This window comes from Trachemys scripta, chromosome 3 (genome assembly GCF_013100865.1).
Source record: "Trachemys scripta elegans isolate TJP31775 chromosome 3, CAS_Tse_1.0, whole genome shotgun sequence".
Taxonomy (NCBI): domain Eukaryota; kingdom Metazoa; phylum Chordata; order Testudines; family Emydidae; genus Trachemys; species Trachemys scripta.
This window is the reverse complement of record NC_048300.1, coordinates 13,080,919-13,107,588: the sequence shown is the minus strand read 5'-3', so window position 1 is coordinate 13,107,588 and position 26,670 is coordinate 13,080,919. Positions and strand designations below refer to the sequence as shown.

The window sequence follows — 26,670 nt, the reverse complement described above, 5'->3', positions numbered from 1 at the left end:
CTTAGGTAGGGGGTGGGGTTCTGGAGGGCAGTTAGGAGCAGGGGTTGCAGGAGGGGGCAGTCAGGGGACAAGGAGCGGGGGGGTGGGGAGTTCGGGGCGGACTTTCTGGGGGAGGGTGGATAAGGTTTTGGGCAGTCAGGGTACAGGTAGGGGGTAGGGTCCTGGGGGGCAGTTAGGGAGAGGGGTCTTAGGAAGGGGCAGTTAGGGGATAAGGAACAGGGAGGCTTAGGTAGGGGGTGGGGTTCTGGAGGGCAGTTAGGAGCAGGGGTCCCAGGAGGGGGGCAGTCAGGGGACAGGGAGCAGAGGGGTTTAGATGGGTCAGGAGTTCTGGGGGGGGCTGTCAGGGGGTGTGGATAAGGATTGGGGCAGTCAGGGGACAGGTAGGGGGTAGGGTCCTAGGGGGCCAGTTAGGATGTGGGGAAGGTCTCAGGAGGGGGCAGTCAGGGGACAAGAGGCAGGGAGGCTTAGGGAGGGGGTGGAGTCCTGCGGGGCAGTCAGGGGACAAGGAGTGGGGGGGGAGGGTTGGAGGTTCTGAGGGGGCAGGAAGTGGGAGGGAGTGGAAGGGGCAGGGCTAGGACAGGACGGGGGCGGGGCTAGGACAGGGGCAGGGCTCCTCCCGTCCTCTTTTTTGATTGTTGAAATATGGTAACCCTAGTTTACACACTAAAGAGCTCTTTGTTTTGAATCATATTCAGGCATATTTAATGAATTCCTGCTTTACTATGCTCTGAATGATAGGATGGGTTCCTTTCTTGGCTGTTGAAGGTTGTCCTTGTCCTGAATCTATAAGAAACCTTCATAATTTTTAATGGATTTGTGAAGATTAACTTTCTCAATTACTTAAGAGAGGAAAGGAGACTGATAGTTTAGGCCCCAAATTTTTCATACCTTAAAATTGTTTTATGCTAAAGAGGAAAATGCACTGGATGTCTTTCAATCTTCCCTATTAAATTGCCAAAGATGTAACCATAGTTTCCATGAAACTTTGTGGGAATTGCAAAGGTAAGTTGTATTCTGCTGGCTAGGCAGTAGAGCAGGTTGGAAACTCCTGAGGAAACCTTCCTGGTCCCTGCCAGGTCACCACGGAACCATAGGTCTGTGGCTCAGGTACACCCCAGCTGTGCAGTGTGCTTTGGGGCAGGAGAGCCCAGGTTTCTAGGGTCCCTACAGTAGAATGGGAAGCTTGGGGCCTTTGGATTGAGCTGGGTCTCAGAGTCTTCAGGTGCCTTGCTGTGAGCCTGGAGCCAGGGCTCACAGTGGTTCTAGGCTCGCTGTCACTGAATCCAGGAGCTTGGAAATCTCAGCTTGAGCTGTGACTCTGAAAGTCCTGAGAGCCCTGATTTGAGCTAGGGTGCAGAGCCAGGGTTTCCAGACTCTGGGCCAGTTGACTCCCCAGGTGGTGAGAGTCAGGTAGCTCAGAGAGCCAGATGGTCCAGAAGTTTGGAAGCCCTAGGGTGCCCAGCTCTGGGGAAGTCTGCATAACAAGGATCCCTGGCAGCTGCTGAAATTTGTCAGTTTCACTGTTGTCCTCCATTGAATAGCAGTGGTGAAACTGATATCATGTCAGTTTCACAAAAGAGGTGCCAGGAATTGGGGATCATATTTTGTTTTGGAAACACCATGTTTTGGTGCTTTTGAAACCATCTTTTTTCAGAATTCCTGGTTCATGAGAAACTTTCAGACATTTGGTTTCAGCCTGAACCTGGCCAAAACCAAATTTTGAAATGTTGAAATATTCCATGAACTGGAAACTTTGAATTTTGGCCGGTTTTACTAGGCAGTATCAGTTAACTAATAGATTGCTCCTGGAGCAGTGCTGGCTTTGTAAATGATAATGGTACAGGAAGAAAGCTATTTTCAGCTATATTTGAAATGTAATTAGACCTTCTTTTATGATGTAGGGATTTCTTGCATTTAACTTTCACTGGCTTTGGAATATACCTGTATACGTCTCTGCTTATTGAAGGGACTACCCTCTGCAATGTTTCTTCTTTCCTTAGAAGTAGAGAGGGGAATTAAGACAAGCTGAGGGTAACCTTAAATCAAAACTAATTTGAACTACAAAAGTGTTCCTGTCAATATGCTTTTTGTAAAACAAAGCCCTCAAACTGAGAATACACCATCATTTTTATTAAGCATCACATTTTTAGTTGTCATTTAGAAAACATTTCCTTTTAAATGTAGTTATTAAATGTGGAAAAACACATGTATGCATCCTCAAGATGTATTGATCTTTAGCCTGTGCTGGATTATGATGCATAAAAATATTGCCTGTGTATTATGTGGATTTAAATATGTGGGTGAGCATACAGCTATGTAATTAACTTCGTTAAGAGGCTATATAAACTTATGGATATCATCAAAACAAGCTCACATGGCATCTATTTACATCTTAGCAGTCCAAAACAATCATTCTAACAAGCCACTTATTGCTTTCTCTTTTGTCTAGTGTTGCTACATGACTGCCAAACAGGGAGATATTTAGGGCATCATAACTTCCAGATGTGTTCAGTGACTTGTCTGTATTAGATATTTGACTCAAGGTTATATTTGAACAGTATCTCCTTTTGACTTAGTAAAAGATGTAAAATCTGTAGTACTGAAACTTCACACAAGCTATATCTTAACTTCGGATATTGCTGCTAATCATGTGGGGTGGAAGAGACTTCTGAAGTGAAATACCTTACTAGTCTACTATTTGTTTGAATAACCCTTCATTAGTTAAATGCTTTTAAAATATTTTATAGGGTTTAGTTTAGCAGCTTTTAAGAGGAACAAAAGGAAGCTGGAGTTGGCAGAAAAGGTGGAAACAGATCTTATTCAGCTAAAGAAAAGAAGACAATCAAGTGAAAAGGTCAGTAGATGTTTTGTCACCCTTACCACAAAGATAATTTATAACGCGAAAATTTCATATCTAAATTTTTCATTTTGTAGATGGTCACCTGATATAGCATCACAAACCACTCATCTTTGGCCATCTTATGCATGTTAGTATCAGTATAATATCAGATCATCTAAAGTATCTTCTCTGGTGATAGAACTTCCTGCTATTTACAGTTTCAAAAGAGCTGTGAAAAAGATGCCTTTTGTCTTGTTTGTGATGTCAATATATCTATACTATTACACGTTTTAAAGTGGAAATATGACAAGTGGAAATATGAGCAGATAAATATCTAATAAAACATTTTCTCTAGCTTGGGATCTATCATTGTTTCCCATTTTTTAATGTTTCCTGAGAACACTGCTTTGTGGACCTGGAAGCGGTGAAATTTGAAATATCAGGTAGGTAAATGTGCATCAGTTCATGCATCTAGCATTGACCCTGGCCCACGTTACTTATGCTCCTTTACTACAAAACTGCCACAATTCTCTCCTTCTTTTCTTCCCCTCCTTGCTAGTGTGAGTTTTGAGCCTTTGTTCTCACTTCAGCATATATAGGTTTACGGTATAAGTATTAATATATAGTTGGCTAAAGTAGGATACTTAGTAAGTACAATACTAAATAAAAGAAAAATTAGTGGTGGACTGTATAATTCACACCTGCAGGGTTGGTCTATTGAAGACTTTACAAGTGGTGCAGCAAGGCAACCGCTATAACCTATGCCAAACATATCCCTTCGGTGAAATATGACAACTGTGAAAGCGAAGGCTAGTCTGTTATTTTTTTTAAACATTAACCTGCATTTTGTTTGAGATCGATGCCTTTCTTGGACAGCCAAATCTCCAGACTCTGGTGGCCTGATTCTCCACTGCCTTGTAGTCACTTACCCTCATTTAAAGTGCACGTAAATGCTATGGAACTAGAATGACAAGGTGGGTGAAGTAATATATTTTATTGGGCCAACATTACCTCACCCATCTTGTCTCTTTAATACCCTGGGACCAATACGGCTACGATAATACTGCATACGAAAGTGTAATAATATTTTACCCTTGCTCTATACAGGTGTAAATGACTGCACAAGGTGGTGAAAAATCAGGCTTATTTCTTCTATATTCTCAAATCATATCTTCCTTATATAAAAGTACTAATTCTCAGTCTTCGAAAAGCTGAGGCTCAGTAGAGGAGATAAGAATTAGAGGGGAAAAATGGGTTATTTACTGGTATCTGAACTTCGCCGGTTGCTTACAGGTTTGTGCACACTTCCCTGTAACTGAGGGAGGAGGGGTCTCTGCACAGTATTGACATTCATGTAATGTGGGGCAAGTCATGTGCTGGTGCATGAGCTTACCAACCTGCAATTTGAAATTTCAAGGGTCATGTGGCAGCAGTTATGGGGAGCACCCACAGACCAGGGATAGTAGGTAGAGGAGATGACCATATATGAGAACTCTGCTTACTGGTAAGTAACTTGATTCATCCCACCACTTTCTCTAAATTTCAGTGAATTCGGTCCTTGTGAAAGAAACCAGACTGACAACGCTGTGGGCTGAAATAATGTGTCTACGTAATATGTAGAATACAGGCAGTTGCAGGCCAGTGAGAGAGCTTTCAATACGCATCAAACTTGATCTGAAGGGAACAGCTTTAGGGCTAAGGGGGATTTGTTGGTCCCTGGCCTCCCTCGGTTGGGACGAGGGATTAAATAATTGGATGTAGCAATTCTGTAGCACACTCAACAAAATTACACTGAAACCAGACTTGGATAACTCATTTTGGGCCTGGTTCTGAGCCCACTAATGCCAGTCAAGACTCCCTCGGACTACAATGGGAATTGGATCAGTCCTCTGTGGATAGCTTGACTAGTCAGAGGGTCTTGTGAAAGCCAATTGAATTTCCGCTTCCTTAAGACACAACATTTTTTCACAGCCTTAATTTTTTTCCCAAAGGACTAGTTCACATGTAAATGTCTTGTTTAGATAGTGTTTACTCATTTAACGTTTCATTTTGGACATCCATTCTCTTTGTTGGGTGGATTTTTCAGAAGTCATGAAATGGATCAGAACTTGCATATGCAATAAAGTGAATATTTAAAAATCTAAGGATTGGAGCCTTTACGTGGCACTTGCACATTCCATGATAAAACCTTAATGAGCTTGATTTTTCTTTTTTCCCCCTAACAGAGTTTCCCTGGGGTGTCTTTGATTTGTTTGACAAATCTGTTCCATGCAAGTGAATGTTTTAACCCAACGTTTTTAATTACAGCCAGAGTGATTGTCCTAATTTCACTGCAGCCTCTTCAGAAAATAGAAGTCTCCTGACTCAGCTTTATGTGGTTACAGTTGAGAGGCATATACACTTACATTTCATTGGTGTTAGCCAGTGAGGTACATGTAATTTCAAAAGACCAGATCTTCAGCTGGTGTAAATCAGCATAACTCATTGATTTCACCATGACTACATCAATTGGACATTTGGCCAGTGTATTTGTATGTCGGAAAACTAACATGTTCATTTGTCTGAGTTAGTTTGGAAACTCCACTATTTGGCTTAATAAAATTGAGTCATTGGAACACATACTGCAGGAATCATTATCAATTAAAGCTTTTGGATAATCTGATACGAGGCTATCAGATCCTTGTTTGAGTGTGGACTAGCACCTGCCACTGCCATTGTAATTAAGGTGGTGCAAGGGGACTTTTAAAGCTTACAGCAGCATTTCACGCTAAGTTAAAGCATGGCATGAAGGTTCCGTTACCAAAGGCAGAATATTTTACTAGATAAAATATAATCCAAAACTTTGTTCGCTACTTCTTCTGGTGTCAAAAACATAGAATTCTCAAAATTTCATGCACTTATGCACTTTTATAGTAAACGTCTTCTGAGAAGTGCAAAATTTCCCCCTACCCATCTTGGAGGGGTTTTGCCCCATTCTCCGCGTGTATTGGGGGGTGGGTTCTCACCTTTCCCTCCAGTGCTTCCTCTTCATTCTTTCACAAAGCTAAAGATGTACAACGTAGGCGAAATGGCTGTGCCATTCTCTCAGTACCTGTCGTTCTGGTTCATGGAAGGAATGGATGTGAAAGCAGAGTGTATCCACTGAGGCCCACAGAGGAAGAGGAAAAGAGGCAGCCTCTGTAACCTACAGCTGCTAATTAGGGATGTAAAATGTTAAATGGTTAACTGATAAGTATTAGTCTTACCATTAATATATTGCAGGTAACGTTCAAAACAGATTGGTAAAATAATTTTGTGACATTGTAATACCTAATGTGCACATTTAAAACGCTTCAGCACTATTGGGGGCGCTGGAGTTTGCAGCGCTCTCGCAGCTCGGGGCATCACTTCCCGCAGCTCCCATTGGCTGGGAATGACGAACCGCGGCCACTGGGAGCGGCAGACTGCCATGCCTGCGGACTGTCCATGTAAACAAACTGGCTCGCGGCCCGCCACTAGATTACCCTGACGGGCTGCGTGCGGCCCACCACAGCTTTAAAGTATTCCTCCATAGCATTGAGTACTCCTTGTATATAAGAATTAGACAATGCCACTGACCAGAGTAGTTTTGCTGTCGAACAGCAGTATGTCAAAGCATACTATGGAACTTTTTTAGAGTGCAGTAGCAGCATCCACAAAGTACACTAGTGTGCTTGCTGTACACTAACTGACTGTTTAGACGAGGCCCAAGTGAACAACAAAATATTCTTAGTGTATTTTTCATAATTTCTACAACTTAGTTAAAAGTTCTAATCTCTTTTATTCTTTAGCATTTCTTTATGAGTTTCTAATTTAAAGTTAAAAATCTGTTTAATTTCACTACATTTAGTGGATGAAGAAACTAGGAACTGACCTAAAATATATTTCCACATCTTTGAGATTGTATGTGCATGCTAAATGATTAGATGATACAGGGTTTGAGAAATTATACTCCTTTGCATGTGAGCTAATCTTAAATGTGTTCATAAGTGGAGCTGTTTCTGTTGAAGTTGATTATAACTGATTTATTCCCCAGCTGGGCATGGAGTACTGACTGATTGGCCAACTGTCACCCGGAGTGTTCTGACCACAGGCACAAGTAATTATCAGATGTTCACTTTGTTCCCCCCTGTTAACTTCTTCTTTCCAGTATAAAATGCCATTCCTTTCCTAAATATCTGTTTTAAAAAAAAACTGACTTTGAACATGGTTGAAAATGTTTATTAGTACTAGAGGATGGCAGAAGGTCCTGTTCTTCATCTGCAAATTTTTGTTGGCTGTTAAGCTTTTTTTCAGTTATATTGAAACAAGCCACTTTTCTGAAGAATTGCCATCTGCTTGATTTGAGTAACATTGGGTTTGAGTCATATGTACACAATAGTCTTTGTTCAGGCCCACTGCTTTTGAAAAACAAAAGCCCTAAATTGCATGATTTTGTTGGATTTGATTGACAGTACGATTTAGTTTTAAAGATATTTTAACTAACTTAACTGTATGTTAGTATTTTCCTTTTTCTAATTGTGATTTAGGGAGTTTAGGAAATATATACTTGTGCCTGCAGTCAGAACACTCTGGGTGACATATTACTAATCTTCAGAAGTAGCTTTTTAGTAGCCATCACATCAGCCTGTAGGGTCTTGGACATTGGTGCTTTGATGGCAGATCCTGCCTTTCACAGTATTCTGGATGTATTATCACTTACGATGCTGCAGTCATTCAGCCCCTACCTCCCCCCCCAGCCCCCCAAAGAATGACCAGATCACAGGTAACATCTACGACATAATTTAAGAATGTGCTAGTATATGAGCTATGGAGGGCCACTACGTAGGCTTCAATACATACATTTTAGAAACACTATACCGCATCCCATGCTGCTAGATCCAGTGTGGCACTTGGTTCAGCAGTGCTATCTTCAGATCTGGACTAGATTCCCTTTGGGGATACTGCTTGGAAGTCGTCCTTCTGCTTGAGATTCATAGCCATGAATCCTTTTCTGCAGTTAGATGCCTAAGCCCAGTCAGCCATTTTTCAAGAAACAGAGGAGAATGAGGAGACCCCTTACAGCCTTTAGCGCAGTGGGTAGAGTACTCATCCAGGAGGTGGGAGAGCTGGGTTCCATTCCCCTCTGCTACATATGGAGCAGGGACTTGAACCATAGTCTCCTGCTTCCCAGGAGTGCCCTTACCATTGGGCTATGGGTGCTCCTGGGACAGATTTCTCTTAATCTCTCCTGTTGTTGAAATAGTTCCAGTGTTTTATAAGTAATCACATATTCATGGGGCTAGGAAAGTGAGAATGACTCTACAGGTCAGTGGTTAGGGCACTTGCCTGGGAGATGAGAGAGACAAATTCAAGTCCCTGCTTCACATCAGGAAGAGGATGTGATTGAATCAGTCTTCCACATCTCAGGTGAGTGTTGTAACCACTGGGCTAAAGGTTATAAAGGGAGAGCAATCATTTTTGTGTGGGTTTAGGTGTGCTCAGAGCACACACCTACAGGATTGGGTTTTGAAGGCCAGGTAGAGAGGGGACTGTTTAGTTTGGGTTCCCCCCATAGCTTAGAGCTACTGGACAATGTCAAAATGTAAGGACTTGGGCAGCTGAGAGTGTTTCCAGCCACTGAAATGTAGGCATCTTGGGGACTTTAAAGGTGGAAACATAGGTACTTAGGGATTCTAAGCACGTTACAGAGTTAGATGGTAACTGAACAGGGGGGTTGTGAATGACAGTGGTGCCTAAATGGTTAGTGGTGCCTAAATGTTGGCCTTAAAGTGATAATTTGGTGGCTAAATCCACCTTGTGAATCCCACCCTTAATGTTCTTTTTAACATAGAAACTCAGAAGTTAATTAATGGCAGAACCAAAATTCCTGTGCAACCTTATTTTGGCCCCATTATGCTTACATAGTGTGATAATCTTTAGTCACATGATCACTTTTATCGTGCATGACCCTGCCTGGCTCAGTGCAGAGGATGAATGATGCTCTGGTAAAGAATCAAGGTTTTGCAGTGAAAGGGGCCATTTGTAGAACCTCTGCTTCATTTACTTAAGATGTTGGGAAGGTGTGTAGTGATTGAGTCGGGGACTGCAGGAAGAGAGACTTTCCTCTCCCCCTTGTGGGTTCCAGGACCAGCTGCTCCAAGACAAAGTCATTAATAGTGACTAGAAATTTCATCTCTGCATCCTGAGGTGACGTACCCAGACAATATGGGGATAGTTGAAATCCGCCATTATTTTGGGGTTTTCTGTTTTTGTAGCCTCTATAATCTTCCTGAGTGTTTCACAGTCATCATCACCATCCTGGTCAGGTGCTCGGAAGTATATTCCTACTGTTTATACTCTTATTATTCAAGCATGAAATTTCTATCCATAGAAACTCTATGATATGATCTGTCTATGATTCTGTGATGATCCTGGCTTCTGGCAGTCAGAGGTTTAGTGTCACCCTGAGCATAGGGTTACGTCCCTGACTATCTTGGCTAATAGCCATTGATGGACCTATCCTCTGTGACCTTATCTAGATCTTCTTTTTTGAACCCAGTTATACTTTTGGCCATCACAACATCTCATGACAATGAGTTTCACAGGTTATTGTGCATTATGTGAAAAAGTATATCCTCTTGTTTGTATTAAACCTGCTGCCTATTAATTGCAGTGGGTGACTCCAGGTTTTTTGTATCATGGGAAAGGGTAAATAACACTAACCTCGTTCTTGAAATACAGCTGAACCATTTTGGCCAAAACCTTCCAGAAAAAATCAGCCTGAAGGAATCACTCAGCATGTGACTAGAAATGGTATTCATTGTAAATTGCTTTAGGTAAGTTAACTATTTGGGTTTTCACTCCTGGTGACTGTATGTTAGTGGATTACTTAAGCTTTGACATAACTGAAACATAACATAGCACTCCTTTTAACTAAAAATTCTTTTTCTCTAGCTGTATTTAGTGAAGGAGAGAAAGTCGTAAAATTATAATGTTTTCTCATTGAGGCAAAGTATTGGAATATGGTGGAATATTCAGCTTCCTTTGGGGCCCAGGTTGCTTTGTAGTTTTGTGGTGTCGTTTTCTGGGGGGATGGTGGAGAGCGGTTTCCTGTATCTGGAGTTAATGCAAGTACAGAAGAAGTTGAAATAGTTCTTTTTGATACTTGGTTAATTGATCTGGTTAAGTAGCAATTCAGTTTGGTTTCCTTCTAATTTGTAACAAAATCAAATTTCAAAACCTCAAAAGTTACTGCGACTGGAGTTGTCATCCTCTAGTCAATTTTACTATAAAACACCAAGATAGAGACCTACAGTTGCTAACACCAGGCTGTGACATTCAATAGTAGGGTACACTTACAAATATACATAGTAGGAAGATTAATAATAATTAAAAATAAAGTTTTTTCTTCTTATTCCTCTTCGAGTGTCTGAAAACTTAGTTTCCTAAGAAAAGGCACTAGAAATTTGGAACCTGGTATGTGTATTATGTGAGTCATTTTACTTAGTTACTGGAGTTAATAGACATAGTGTGTGATATTTTACATCCAGCATTTAAGTTTGTAAGCTATTTACATGCTAAAAATTGAAGTGGGAATTCTAATTTTGTATATTTGGAGAGACTTGTTTTTTCCTAATCTCTCATTTTTAAGTAGAGAAAAATGAATGAACTCTATGGAGAATCTTCCATAGAAGACCCTCCATTCTAGCTTTCACTTTCTCCTTAACTTCTAAAAAGATAAATTACCAGTACAGTGTGACTGTAGTCCTAGCTGTTGGCTCCACTGGAGGAGCATGGGTAGTGACTGTCACTGTGATGCTGCAGACTTGAGCTTTGGAAAAAAATTATAGCGGGTAGCGTTGAATTCCTCACTTGCTCTTAAGTGTTTTGTTTTTGTTACAGAAGCTGAGAGGTGATGAGTGAGTAGAAAGGAGGAAGAGTGTCAGTTGCAGTCAGAGAAGAAGGATGGTCCTGGATAAGTAGGGCCCTAGCCTGGCAATCTAGAGACCTGGGTCAATTCTCTGTTCTGCTATAGATTTCTTTGGTGGCCTGGGGCAAGTCACTTAGTCTTTGGCCCAGTTCCTCATCTGAAAAATGGAAGTGGGGAAGTACTATCTCATGGGGTGTTGTGAGGATAAATTACATTAGATTGTGAGGTGCTCAAATACTATGGTGATGAGGGCCAGATAAGTACCTGAGATAGGTGGTGGTTCTAGGAGTAATATTGGATGTGTTTGGTGCCAATTTCAGGTGCTGGTTCAGAAATAATAATGTGGGTGGAAGAAAGAAGCTGCCTGTTACTGGGTAGGAGAAGAGGGATGAGCTTCCCTTTTTCCCCTCAAGAGTACCAGCTACGGGGGTGAGCTGTGTTACACCACCTTGAGGTGTTGCTGAGTTCATATCACAGTGGTATGTGAAGATTGCAAGCAAAAATATATAACTAAAGTACTATGTAACATATGCATATTCTTTGAGTGGTAAAAATTCTGCTTATTAGATTAAGCCATAACTTTTTCTTTGTCCCACCGCATGAGCTTTTAAATTAGTAGACTTTTGGAACTGGGAACGCTCAAGGGATTGATAATTGGGTAAAGAGCAGCTTTTTGGGGGTGTTGGAGGGGCAATCCTGCAAACACGTACATGGGTAACTTTACTCACATGAGTAGCTACATTGAATTCAGTGGAACTGTTCACCAGGGTGATTGTGTGCAGGATTGAGTTTTTATAACAACTTAAATGTATGCCATGGAGCTAGTGACACAGAATACCCATAAATGAGTTAATAGTAGAATTGAGCATAATTTTTTCCATGATTAAATTATTTGCCAAAAAATACAGTTGTGGTTGACCTGAAACTATTTGTGAATTGGTCAAGTTCACCAAATAGTTTTGACAATATCAAAAAATGAACACATTTGGTAGTGTTGACATGAAACTTCATTTTGGCATTGCTGAAACATTTTTGGGCTGGTGTAACAAAATGCGGAGCTGGTGAGAGTGCCACCTTTCTTATAACTTTTGTCTCAGTGGCTCGAGAGTCATTCTTCGTCTCTTTCCTTGATTCAGTGACTATTCATGAATAAGTGAATTGCCACTTTGAATGAAAATTTACAACATTACAGACCAGGTACACCGTGGACAGCAATAAAGAAGCTTTTTCTTGTTGGATTGCCTGTTAGTTATCAGATTTTGAGCATTGCTTTTGCATACTTTTAAAGAAATATAATTTAATTTAGCCCTCTGTTAGTATACTATTTTTAGTAGTTGCTTCTATTTGTATGTCCTGCAGGAGAATGACTCAGGAACATTGGATACAGTTGGTGCAGTCGTTGTTGACCAAGAAGGAAATGTTGCTGCTGCTGTCTCCAGTGGAGGTTTAGCTTTGAAGCATCCTGGAAGAGTTGGTCAGGTGAGTATGTATTTTCAACTGGGAACAATTACTTAGTATTCCCAGGGAATGGCTTACATATTTAATAAACAGTGCATCTGTAAACTTGGCAAGAGCCAAGTGATAGTGAATTGATGCCTTAGCGTTTAAATCTGAAGACCTGGATTCAGTTCTTGATTACTCTGTATGGGGAAATGAGTTTTGTCTAATCTAGAGGATCTTTATCAGTGTTGCAAAACTTCTTCTAATTTGGCATGCTTTCTGGTTATTACATAAAACTGGAATAACAGGTGTGTTGTAGGTCACACTTGGGATGGATTGATAGAGAAAGCTAGAGCCTGTTCTTGGTCTGCTTAGCTGTTGCTAGTGCTAGTGCTATTAGTATCTCACTTTTGCCACTCATTAAATACCCCACAAAGCTTAAAAGAAAAAGTGCCATTCTGATACCTTTTAGATAAATTTACTAGTTCTATACGTTTTTGATCAATATGTGAGGAGAATGTGTCCATTTTCAAATTCAGTGATGCTCTTTTGTTGTGCTAGAATCTTTTGAAGGAGGTGATAAAGATATGATACTATAAGAACACACAGCATAGATAGGCCTATCAACATGGAGTAACAATTTTGAGATGCTTCAAGAGTCTGTATGCGCTACAGCTTACGTACAACTGGTTAGTCCACTGTTAGGCATCATCCCACGGGTAACTCTCTTTTGGACTGACCTTAAGATTCTTTAGCTACAGTATTTTAAAGGGTTCTTTAAAATGTGTAGCTAAAAGCATTTATATTGTAATGTTTTAAACATAAAACGTGCTTTAAAGAATTCCTATGGTAATAGGGCCCATTCCAGCTCCTGTTGAAATGAATGTGAGTTTTACCATTGCAGTAAGATTGAGCCCTTCATCCCTACCTAGGGAGATAAGAGCACCTCCAAGGCACTCCTCTTCAGGATTAACTGTTGGAGGATGTAGCAAAATGTACTGGAGTAGCTGTTTTTAATCTTATTCCTTTATCCTATGTAATAATCTCCCTTTTCCCCAAAACTGAGTACTTGAATTTATAAAAGATCCATTTCTCTTCTCAGGCAGCTCTTTATGGATGTGGCTGCTGGGCTGAAAATATTGGAGTTCATAACCCTTATTCCACAGCTGTGAGTACTTCAGGTATTTGCTACTTTTGTAAATATTTTGAACTGCTGTTCAACTTTCTTTCATTTTAAAAATTCAAAACAAGTTATTTAATATATAGTGAATTAAAATCTTAAGACTCCTGTGGTAGCATACCAGAAAGTGTGTTCTTCAAGCCAGTGAATTCAGTGTCATTAACTACTAAAGAGCCTTTGTTAACATGTTTATGGAGGTTTCAGACAAACTTATTCAGAGTCTGTGTGTGTTATCCGTAAACAATCCATTTCTGGTTGCTCACCTTCTTATCTATATTTCAATCCATCAGTAACAATTTGTTGCGCCATCCGGTAGTCAGCCCCTTCTGGCTGCCCTTTTCTTTAATGAGATTTTCTATCCTTGTTAATCATCTCCTGAAACTTGGGCTTCCTACATGGGTTTTGAGGTGTGTTAGATGCACATAGTCCCCCTATAATATTTTAGTAAATTTGGTATTGCCAATTTCCCTTCCAGCGTGGATATATGTTTATTGTCTAATACTAATGTAACTCCTGTTTGAATTTCCTTATTCTTCTTGATGTTATTGATAGGACCTGAAGTAGGAAACCTTTTTGGCAACAGTTCTTTACTGTTGCTATGTGATCAAGACAAACGTAGTGTTTTCCAATCCAACAAACTTTTCAGTTTCAAAATAATGGGAGGAAAGTTCATTTCATGTAGCTGATTTGAAGCTAGGAGAAATATTGACTCCTAAATACTTCAGAATTTGTGTAATTTAAGCAAACAATGTATTGTACAGCTATTGAACCTTAGATCTTTCCATCCTTAGATCTAATTTCAGATTTAATATAATTGTATAGGCTAATATACCTCTGAATTAATTATCTTGAGAATGTGTCATAGATTGCACTGGGTTGGTAATGATTTGTATTGCACAGTCTTCATACAGCACAACAGTAAGTTCAGTTTTATTCATTTTAACTTGCTCTTCTGGCTTACGTTTTGAGCCGGGGTTAAATAAAGAGAGCAAACAACAAAAGGAATAGAGGACAACCTTATTTGGTTCCTCTGGTAATTGAAATTCTTGGGCATATACCCCCATTCACTCTTGTTTTATCTAAGGGGGAGTCATATTTATCCATGGTTTGTTTGGTTTTTTTTATATTGACTTCAAAACCCATTTCGAATAGCATTGTTTTTTAGGAAAGGCTACTCTACTTTATCAAATGCCATTTCCGTGCCTAAGAATAGCACAGGCATTCAGTTTTTTGTTCCTTATATTATTAAACAATCCTGATATTCTAATGTTATTCGGTTGTCTATTGCATGTGGAACCTATTTAACTAATTTGTATTAACTGAGGAAGGACTGCTTCTATTTTGGCAAGAGACTTTGAAAATATGTTCATGTCTATATTAAGAAGCAAGATTGGCCTTAACAAGCCACATAGCAGCTTGTCTTTCTGTGGCTTTAGAATTATATCATCTGCCCTTTTCATTGTATTGGGGAATCTTCTTACTCTCTACAAAAGCATTGTATCTGGTTTGTCTGCAGTGATGTGACTTCACCTGATGAAACTCTGCTGAAAACCTGTTTGGTCCTGGGGATTGGTGTTGGCATTAATTTAATCAAATTTGTAGCTTTCTCTGTCTCTACTGATCTTTCCAATCTGTTAACTGTTGCTGAGTTAACTTTGGCATGTTAACGTCTCTCATATAATATATATATATATATATATATATACAATAATTTTTCCTGTGGGCTTGTCATGGTTTGAAGACATAAAGAACTGTATAGAACCTCCTCAGTTCTTCAGTAATCTCTCAGGTCTTAAAACTTACTACTCCTTTGGCATTTTTTAATTTTGCCTTCTCTTGTCTTAATTTATAAGCAGCTTATTAGCCTTCATCTCCCGCACCCTTTATAACACCTGTTTTCAGCCAACTTGAGAGCCTCTTCAGTTTTCTCTATAAGTATGGCAGTTAGTTGCTCTCAGAATCAGAGGTATATAAATGTGCTTCTAGACTCTTTTATGTAGGGTTACCATCCGTCCGTATTTCCCCGGACACGTCCGGCTTTAGCGTCTCTAAATAGCCGTCCGTGAGGAATTGGTAACAAGGTTAAAAGATCCGGGATTTTTCTCCTCCCCTCCCTCCCTTCCATGCACCGTGCAGCTGCTGATTGGGCAGCTGGGCCTGATTGAGCCGCTCCCGTTGGCCTCCAGCAGCCAGAGCCCTCCTCTGCTCCCCCCTGCTGCCTGCAGCGTGTTTTGCCTGCACGTGGTACATGGGCATGGTAAGGGGAGTCCCGGGGGGCAGTCAGGGAGCAGGGGGAGGGTTGGATGGGTCCCCTGCCTCCACCTGCCACCCCCCGTCCGCGCATCCCCGCCCCCACATGAGTCCTCCCCCCCTCCCTGCCTCCCTTTCCCTTGCCTGCTTCTACTACCAGAACCAGCAGCAACTGCTGTCTGCTGCCCCTGGGTCCTAGTGCCCCCCCGTCCACTAATGGCAAGACAGGCTGCCCTTACCCTGCCCTTCCACCCTAGCCCCGAGCCTCTCCAACTCCCCAAACCCCTCATCCCCAGCCCTCATCCCCCCGCACCCTAATCCTCTGCCCCAGCCCTGAGCCTCCTCCTGCATCATGAATCCCTCATCCCCCCCGCACCCTAATCCTCTGCCCCAACCCAGAGCCCCCTCCTGCATCATGAACCCCTCATCCTGAGCCCCACAGCCCTCACCCTTGCACCCCCTCCTATCCCCAAACTCCCTCCCAAACCCCCTCCCCCTTCCCACACACCCCCTCCTGTCCTCAAACTCCCTCCCAAAGCCTGCACCCCCTCCTACCCCCAAACTCCATCCCAGAGTCTGCACCCCTCACCCCCTCCTACACACCCACACCCCGCCCCAGCCTGGAGCCTGCCACCCAGCACCCAAACTCTATCCCAGAGCCTGCATCCTGCACCCCTCTTGCACCCTAAACCCCAGCCCAGGACCTGCACCCCAGACCTCCTCCCCCCACCCAGCCCCTCTCCCAGAGCCGTAGGCAGGTGGCGGGGGGGGGCGGGTTCTGGGCACCACCAAAATTTCTACAACCCTGCCACCAATGTGAGTGGATAAGGATTGGGGCAGTCAGGGGACAGGTAGGGTCTTGGGTGGGCAGTTAGGGTGGGGGGTTCTCAGCAGGGGGCAGTCAGGGGACAAGAAGCGGGGGGGTTGGAGGTTCTGAGGGGGGCAGTCAGGGGGTGGAAAGTGGGAGGGAGTGGATGGGGCTAGGGCGGGGCTCTCCTTCCCCCCCCTATGTCCTCTTTTTTTTGAATGTGGAAATATAGTAACCCTATTTTATGCAAAACTTGCAGCCTGTCAGTCTCTTTAATTTAATGGTTGTGCACACTGCACATTAAGCCTGGGCTCTAACTCAGCTTTGAGCCCAAGCCCCACTTCTTTCCATACACAAGTCAATCCACACAAAAGTTGAGTCAACAAGCACTAAGACTCAGGCCCTAGAATCCTGGTAGGGGAGTGGATCAGAGCCCAAATCCCACTGTGTATCAGACTCTCATTTTGCAGCCTGGATACAGCTCAAATTGCAGGCCCAAGTCAGAAGGTCTGTCTAGTGCAGTATGGACATATTAACACAGCTGTGATACCCGGGTCCAGCAATTGTAAGCCCAGGTTTGCAAAGCAGTGTGTATATTCAAGCATTGGCTTGGAAACACCAAGTCCATAAGCCAAGGTCCCACAGGCCTGAGTTTATAGTGCAGTGTAGACATACCCCAAATCTCCACGATGCTTTGCTAGTGACAGGCAGCAAACTCCTTCAGGCGCTGTTATAACTCAGCACAGCAGCATGTGGAGCCCCACACCCAGCTAGGTTGTATGAATGTTCACAAAGCCACTCATGAATCACACAGAGAAAGGCACCAGCTTATTCTCCCCAGCCTTGCACCCCAGAGCTGTACCGCCTTGCCCTGGTCAGAAACCTGACCAGGGTAAGTTCATTATCCAGTCCACCCCTCCCTCAATGTGGAGCCGACATGCACCAGCCTTTGTAGATTGAGCTGAGATTTCCCAACCTTTCAAGCAATATACACTGTTTTAGGTAAAGTATAAAACAGATTTATTAACTACAGAAAGATTTTAGAGTAGCAGCTGTGTTAGTCTGTATCCGCAAAAAGAACAGGAGTACTTGTGGCACCTTAGAGACTAACAAATTTATTAGAGCATAAGCTTTCGTGGACTACAGCCCACTTCTTCGGATGCATATAGAAAGATTTTAAGTGATTATAAGTGGTAGACATAAAAGGTCAGAGATAGTTACAGAAGAAAATAAAAGATAAATACACAATCTAAATTTTAAACCTTATTACACTAGGCAGTATTTAGATCAAGCAATTTTCTCACCCCCCTGGATGTTACAGTTCTTAATGTACAGGCTTTTCCCTCTGAAGCATGGAACAGTCTCCTTAGATGAAGCCTTCATCTTCTCACAGTTCTTGTTGCTTTTCTCCTCCGAGACCTATGCTGAAAGCAAAGGCATGCTGCCATTGTTCTCTATTTTATATCCTTAATCCATGTACCTAAAAGACACTTGCCCAGACATGTTCTGGTGGGCTTTGCTGAGTCACTGGGTTGAACAATCCCCCTGGTGTGGTCTTGTGCAACTGAGTCATAGAGTTTGAGCAGTCCCTGTTTTGTAGTGCTTGGGCAGTGTTCATTGGTTACAACTCCCCTGTTGATTAATGGTCGTTGAGCACCTCCTCGGAGTGGTTTGCCTTCTTTGTATGTCACTAGCAACCTTACAGCATATTTCAGTAACAACCATACAGCAAAATCTCATAACTCGATGCTCACTAACGATATACATATTTCAGCAGAACAGTGGATTTCAGTAGAACCTGACCTGATCATATGATATCTTACATGGCAAACTTTGTATGAAACATATCATAATTACATGACAGTGGTGAATATGGGGATTCCAGAGCGCTGCTTTGAGGTACAGAGTGCCACAGTTCTCCTTTCCAATTTTGCTGTGTTGGCTTGTGCTGATAGACTTCTTTCTTCATCTGGCAAGTCAAACAATATATTGAATTACATAAATAGATCAAATGTGATCTCTTCTATTAAAACTTAGCAGCATTTAACCACTATTCCTGTTCCTTGCCACTGTTTTTGTCTAGTTCCTGCTATCTGTGGGAGCCTGGGCTCTCCTTTCTTCCTTCAAGGGTATGCTGGTTGCCTGCTGGTGAGGGGAGTCTATTTAGAAGACATAGTCTGTCTTAAGTGCATATATTATAACATGCCATTATAAGATTGACATAAGTATTAGAATGTTTGATAATTATTGGAAAAGGGTCAATTATGGTGGAAAATGTACAATTCAGGATTATATAACTCTTAATTTCCATCATAAAGGGAGAGCTGGGTCTCCACTGTACTATTAACTTTGTTCATTGAATACTATGAACCACAGCCTTAAATAATGTTATGCTCATTAACTATACTGTATCCATATGAAGTATTTTTGGTGCTATACAACCCAGTTTCCATTTAATCTTCCCATCATAACTGTATAAAATTGGTAGATTTTAATGCCTTAACCCATATTCCAGTCTTGTTCTATATTTGGTCTACTACGTCTCTCTCAGGTCAGCCCTGTTGTTTCGGTGATGCATCTTTTTTTTTATTGCTTTCCTTGGTCTGTTTTCCCAGTTGTTTGGTGACATGTAGGTCCAGTTTCTTTGTTCCTGAACTGATTTGTCAATTCCCAAATCCATAAGTATCTATTTCTCTCCTTTGAATCTGAAAAACCCTTCTGGCTTTCCATTTAAAGGAAAGTCTAAATGGGAAAGCCGACTTGTTTTTTTTAAATATTGTTTTTCCTAGCAACTGTGGTTATCTGGTACAATTCCTTTCATTGTCTAAAGACTGAGATTGCCAGATCTGGGAACATTTTTATGGGTTGATTTAGAATCACCAGCGGTCCAAATTTATGGGTCCGCTGCCTACTGAGTGCAAGGCGGGGGAAGTGGGGTCGGAATTCTATGGGTACTGTCAATACAGATGCATGCCTTGCTGCCCAATTTTAGCATATCTTAGAAAATACCATTCAGCATTCCCAGGAGATTTCTTCCTTCAGTTTGTCTCCAGGATGTCATTAATCTTGATTTTTCTGCATTCCCGATCTTCAGTGTTCTCTAGTTTTAATTTTGTCTTTTTCTGTCTCAAATTATTTGGAGTCTTCAAACTACTCTGCTAGTATTGTTTACTCATTTAATCCTGTTTCCACCTATATCTTTTTAATCTCATATATTTCATTGTCCTTAATGTTGGTCTGAAGCTCTTCTTTCACCTCCTTATTCATAATTTCTCCTAGCAGATCCTTCCGGTTAGCCTTCGTGAACTGATCGATGTTTCTCTTTCTGTCTCCAGTTTGTCCAGTGAAGGAAAAGCATTATCATTTTCAATGGTGTCTTTGTTTTTTGAGGCAAAAAGATCTTTATGATGGAAAAACTTTCTTCCTTTCCCAGACATGTGGCTTCTATAATCTTTCTAACTCCTCAGTGCTTTGGGCTTCCTCTTTGTCTGTCTGGCCCCTCTCAAGATGGCTGTCACTGCACTTCCTCTCCACTTGTTCATCTCTTCTCAAGATGGCTGCAGCTATGCGTCTTTCCCTGGTTACAAATGTAAATTTTAATGGGTTTTATAGCTTGTTGCATTCACTCACTATCCTCTTGCATGACAATGAAGGTTAAGATAATCACTTGCAGGCTTATCTCTGCCACTTCCGACTTGTTACACAGATTTTTAGATTGTAGTGAAGCATTGTGGTTAAGGCACTGGACTGGATATCCCTGACTGAGTCTCTAGATCAGAGGTGGGCAAACTACGGCCCGCGGGACCATTCTCCCCGGCCCCTGAGCTCCTGCCCTGGCAGGCTAGTCCCCGGCCCCTCCCCTGCTGTTCCCCTTCCCCCGCAGCCTCAGCTCACTGTGCCACTGGCACAATGCTCTGGGCGGCGGGTCGGCGAGCTCCTGGGGCAACGCAGCTGCAGAGCCTGGCCTGAACTGGTGCTCTGTGCTGCGCAGGGCAGTCAGGAAGGAGGGGGGTTAGATGGGGCGGTGGGAGGTAATTAGGGGTGGGGGGGTCCGGGGATAGTCAGGGAGAAGGGTGATTGGATGGGGCAGGGGTCCTGGGGGGGCAGTCAGGAAGGGTGGGGGGGTTGGATGGGGCAACGGGGGGCAGTTGGGGCGGGGATTCTGGGGGTGGTCAGGGAGCAGGGGGGTGGATGGGGCAGGGGTCCCGGGGAGGCAGTCAGGAATGAGAGTAGGGGTTGGATGGGGCGGCTGGGGGCAGTCAGGGGTGGGGGTTCCAGGGGCAGTCAGGAGACAGGGAGAAGGGGTGGTTGGATGAGGCAGGGGTCCCGGGGGGGTGGCAGCCAGGAAGGGGGGGGTGGATGGGGTGGTGGGGGGCAGTTAGGGAAGGGGGGTCCAGGGATGGTCAGGGAGAAGGGGTTGTTGGATGGGGCAGGAGTCTGGGGGGGCTGTCAGGGAACAGGAGGGGTTGGATGGGGCAGAAGTCCCGGGGGGCCATCAGGGGTGAGAAGTGGGGGGGAGCGGATAGGGGTCGGGTGCCGGGCCACGCCTGTCTGTTTGGAGAGGCACAGCCTTCCCTAACTGGCCCTCCATACAATTTCTGAAACTCGATGTGGCCCTCTGGCCAAAAAGTTTGCCCGCTCCTGCTCTAGATGTTAGTGTAGTAATGCACTCATCTGCTAAAATCTACTCCACTGGCCTTGTCACCCCAATCTAATAGTAATATAATTTGCTGCCTGTGGCTTTTTAGTATTCCCCCTCTCAACTGAATTCTAGGACTTTTTTGGGGTAAAGATCTTGTATCTTCTCATTAGTATATATTGTACAGTGCAGTATTTTTACAAATAAACCAAACAAAAAAATCTGTAGCTCTTTCCACCTATCATCAAAATGCACCCACATTGGGACTGAAAGCATTAGATCTTGTGGTACCAGCTAAAATATGAACAATTTAGAACAGAAAAGGAAGAACTTACCCAAATAAAAAGAGAGGGAGTTTAGGTTGGTAGCTATAATGGGATATTGATAAAACTCTGACTCAGAAGGAAGAGTACCGTTTATTGAGTTGACAACATGGAAATCATTATCAAATATCTAATGGTACATCACAGGTAGGGTTGGGCCTGGCTACAAGATCACAGCCCAAGGACATGCTTGATAAAAGCATGTTGCCTGATGCCAGGCTTACAGTATCGAAAATTTGTGTTACTGTATTCCTAAATTTAAGAAAGTGTCCTCTTGAAGGCAAAGGCATTGGAAAATTTCTCTGTTCAAGGACCATGGGGCTTATCTCAAGTTAATAAATGCATATGCACACGAATAGTCCCATTGAACTAGATGGAAGTACTCATGTGTTTAAGTGTTTGCAGGATTGGGGCCATAATTGTTAGTAGGCATGTTTCTAAAGTTGGAGGTTGTTTGATGAAAAATCAGAGGGCAGCTTTATTTAATTTTCTTAAATTATTCTTTACAATAGTCAGATGGGTTTGTTGAAGCCTATGCAAGCAAACATCCTGATACACTTAAGATGATGTCTAGATTTAATGACTGCCTTAAATAGAAGTTTTTTATTTAATGCCGGTACCATTTTTTTATAGTGGTAAATACTTTAATGGCTATTTACAAGTATATTATTTATCTTGCTTCAAATCTATTAGTCCTAGTTTGTATGACATTACATTAATTGCAATTCCAGCTAATTGAAATAGACTGCTGATGGTCTGTGAAGCTTAGCCATCTGTTCACTAAATGATTTGAAATTCAAAGTAGTAGTGTTTAATCTCTTTTTTTCTGGTTTTCCTATAAACTTTTTGTGTGTGTGATAGAAATGTTGACAGGAAGTCAGAACTCTTGTAATCTATACCATTCTTTTTCTATTTTCAGAAGCTCATAAGCTTTATTTTATAATGTAACGTGTTTTTAGGACATACTTAAAATATATTCAGGTCTGGCTCTTGTTTAAAATATGCTCAGCCAACAAGGTCAACAACAAAACTCATTAGGGAGCTGTAGAGACTGAATCGAGGAACGATTAAAAATGCTAAATGTGTGGCTTGTACGTGGTTATGTCCCTTTTCCCTTCACCTAGTGAAGTACTTGAAGGGTGAAATCACCAAGGAAGGGAAGGAATTTACTTAGTGATAGAGGATATTGCACTAAGGAAAAAAATTGAAATATTGCCTGAAATACTAGGAAAACATTCTTGAAAGTCAGAGCTCAGACAGTGGGACGATCTCCTAATGGACATTTAATGAAGTGCTATCACCTGACACATTTAAAAACAGACTGGACTAATTACTGTAATGAGTAATCATGATTAGCAGAAGGATGAACTAGATGACCTTAAAAGGTCTTTCATTTAATTTTGCATGATTAATTTGTTAACAATATGACACGGATAACATTTAAAAGCGACTTTCAAGACATTAACTAACCCATATTGCCTCATCCACTCTAACATCTCCTTGCTGAATTTGAAGAGGTTGGCATAATGTAGGGGGTGACATTGCTGGGAATTATTAATGGAAGCTTATTGCGGTAAAGTAGGTTGTAATTGGGGGTATTCAATTATAAAACTATTATCATCTTCTGCATTATGCTCTTGTTTAACCGTTCTTGTCCATAGCATTGTTATAGAATTAAAAATGTAACCTTGTGATAAGGCTTTCCCTTCATCAGACTAAACATTCCAATAAGTATAACAACATATGGATTTCGTCATATGGAAATGCTTAAAAGCTTTTACCAAGATTTCTTTTCTGAAACAGAACTGACCAACTGACCAAGTGGTGAAAATCATAATGTCTTGTTGGGGTAGGAAAGGTGAGACTAAATCACTTAAAGATGCACACAGCATTTCATCTCTACGTTACTTGTTCAAGTGTGACCAAGATCTGTAGCAAAATTAATTACTGACTGGGAAGCACAGAGGCTAAAAACTGAATTGACGTGGAGAATGATCGTCCATCCAGTGATTCCGCTGAGCCTGCCTGTTCTGCCAGCCTGGGCACCCTTCTTACCTGTCTTGCTGAGCCAGGCTATTAAGCCTCCTCCAGCACACACATAGGTAGGGCGACACCCAACTGCAGAACGACACAGACTCTGAGATCAGCTCTGGGAAGCCTCAGATTAAGGGACTTGCCCCAGCACTCAGGTGTCCACCTCCCTTGGAGTGCTGACCCAAAGGTATATTATGAAATTCGCCGCCTCCCTCAATGTGGAGGAAGGTGTGCACAACTTCTTGTGTCGCCCCCCCCCCCCCCGTTAGAAATGACAGAAACTGGGTTTAATCATAAACAAAACAAATTTTATTAACTATAAAAGGCAGATTTTAAGTGGTTAAAGGGATAGCAAACAGAACTCAGCAGATTACTAAGCAAATAAAACACACATACAAAGTTTGTTTCATGAAGAAATTGGTTACAAATAGTAATTTCTCACCCTAGATATTGTAGCAGGCGGGTTACAGAAAGTCTCGAAAGCTTGAGGCCTCAGGTATTATTACTCACAAGCTAGACACCCTTCCAGCTTGGACTCTACCCTTCTCCCTCCAGTTCAGTTCTTACTTCCAGGTGTTTCCCAGTGTCTCTTTGGGCAGGGAGGCAGAGGAGAACCACCATGATGTCACTCCCCTGCCTTATATAGCTCTTGTGTATGGCAGGAATCCTTTGTCTCTCAGTGGAAGAACACTGGCATTCCAAGGGGTGGGTCCCAGTACCAGATGACTCAGATCCAGGGGATGTCTCTCCAGGGCTGTGGCAGCTGTCTAGAGCATCCACAGGAAGACTAAGCTCTTTCATAGTCCATTGTCTTTGCTAATGGCCCATTAGCCCTGTCTGGCTTTTCCATTGTTGTACTTGAAGGGGTAGTTGTGGGTGACACCCAAAGTAACCCATTTGAAATAGATATATAGTCAATATTCCTAACTTCGGATACAGAAATGATACAGGCAAACAAATTGGATAATCACATTGAGTAAATCATAAACTTTCCAATGATATGTGGTTTGAGCATTGGCCTGCTAAACCCAGGGTTGTGAGTTCAGTCCTTGAGGGGGCCACTTAGGGATCTGGGGCAAAATCAGTACTTGGTCCTGCTAGTGAAGGCAAGGGGCTGGACTCGATGACCTTTCGGGGTCCCTTCCAGTTCTGTGAGATAGGTATATCTCCATATCTTACATGAGCCATTTTGCATAAAGTATATCTCAGTTATGTCCTATTCATATCATAAGCATATTTTCATAAAGAATATGGAGTGAAAAGTCACACATACATTTTATAGTCCCTTCCTCTAGGGATTAAATCACTTTTGGTGGGAAAGCTACTACCAGCTTTCCCACCCAAGTACCATAATCAAAGCTATCGGTGCTTTCCCATTCTATGGGTGAAAATAGAGGGCTTCATTTTACAGTAGTCTCAAAGGCATTATTTAGCTTTCTTCGGGGAGGCTGTGCCTCATGTGCAGGGGTGAAATCCACTTGTACATTCCGGTCACTTTGCATTACTTGTGCAAAGCAGCCACACAGGGACTTTGTGAGGCACTCCTCCAAGTGAATTGTCCAAGACCAACAGTCCCTGGGAGAGCTGGCCTGTCAGCAGTGGCTCTGAACATCTTTGAGCATAACTGCCATACTGGTTCAGGCCGCAGTCCATCTAGTTCAGAATCTAGTCTCCAACAGTGGCAAGCACCAGATGCTTCAGAGGAAGGTGCAAAAACTGTGGAAGGCAGATTACCCCACATCTGTCTGTGAAGTCCTCCTAATTCCCTGGATAGTCTTATCCATAAATATGTCCCCTCTCTCTTTGTATTGTGGAGCTTACTGCCACAGGATGAATCTTGCTGAGTTTCTGGCCTCAGTGACAAGTATACATTTTTTACTCTGGGGGGAATTCTGTGACACTGTGTGGGCAGAATTCATATCCTGTGCTGATTTCTTTGCTTCTCCGCAGAAAAATGACTTTCTGATGGGGAAGCAAAGGGAAGCAACAAGAGTGGTCACGTTCCCTTCCCTTGCAGTGCGGACACATAATTTCGGGCAGCCAGTGGAGAGGTAAATCACTCCCGGGAGGGAGGGGCTTCCATGACATGGACCTTTGGGGCTGGCCCGGCCCTTGCACCGTGTCAGAGTCAGGTGCAGTCTCACTACCAAATGTGTGTCCCCAGGGAGGACTGCAGGGTGATCTCCCACCTCCATGCAGTCTGTGCTCCCGCTGCCATGCTGGAGCCTCCACATTTATTTATTGACAAATAATATTTCCAGAATTTTAAAACATTGTGGGCAGAACTTTTAGCTTTTTGGCAAAGAATTTTTAATTTTGGGACACACAATTCCCACAGGAGCAATTGGGGGTAGGGTGGGGGATGTCCTTTTTATCAGATTTGTGTCACTTCCACAGAACCCCTTGACACAGGAAGCATTCCAGGTGAACCAGAAGCATGGTCAAGGCAGTCTTTCACTGTGGCGACTCTCCACTACTACGATACCCAGAAGAACGATGGTAGAAGGGGGTGCAAGGTAGGCAGCTCTTAAGGAAAAAAGGAGAAGGCAGGCGTGTTGAGGATAATTAAATGAGTGACTAACCAAATCACACTAATGACTAAACACTAAATGCTCACAAATAATACATATGGGGAAAAATTTTGTCAGAGTTCCTCCACCAGCCTTAATTGTCTGGTGGAGTTAAAGCTCAATAAGGATGGGTGGTATCCCTCCTTAAGTAGCCTGTAGCACTCCCTTTCACGTGGATGGTTCCCCGAGGGCCTGAATCCAGGCTCAGCTGTCAAATAGTCCTCTGATGGCATCAGAGTCTTTAGAGTTGGTCTTTCACTTCTGGGGTTTGGTCCTCCGAGTTAGTGTTAGGCCCCATGGCTGAGAGCTAAAAAACACTGCAGGAAGCAACTCCAGTACTGTCCTTCTTCTGGCTGCTGTAACCAGACTCCTTGCAGCAGCTATTTTTCTACAAATGCTGCTCCAGCCTGGGGTTCAGGTAGTTCCAGCCACATGCAGAACAGAATGTGAGCTGGGGGTGAAGCTACCCATCAAAGACCATGATCTCAGATAGTAGAAAGAAGGCTCGTCAGCGGAGCTTATAGTCCTGTTCCAGTGCCATCTACAGTAACAACTGCTTTTATGTCAAACTTACTGTTCTTTTTCACAGAGACAAGGTTATATATGTAGGCAGCACCAGAGCTGAGCTCTGAGCGCAGTTATGCTCTTCCCCCTTTC

General features: G+C 42.6%; 1 protein-coding gene across 10 annotated transcripts in view; it reads left to right on the top strand.

Moving 5' to 3' along the window:
• Positions 1-26,670, top strand: part of TASP1 (taspase 1) — a 171,791-nt gene that overhangs the window by 49,059 nt on the left and 96,062 nt on the right. For 9 of the 10 annotated variants that reach the window (XM_034764147.1, XM_034764141.1, XM_034764145.1 and 6 more), the window contains 3 exons: positions 2,748-2,854; positions 12,129-12,248; positions 13,312-13,390. In XM_034764147.1, the coding sequence (XP_034620038.1) occupies positions 2,748-2,854; positions 12,129-12,248; positions 13,312-13,390 (306 nt within the window). Of the gene's footprint in view, positions 1-2,747; positions 2,855-12,128; positions 12,249-13,311; positions 13,391-25,840; positions 25,960-26,670 lie in introns of all 10 variants that reach the window. The other variant, XM_034764150.1, reaches the window with a different exon arrangement.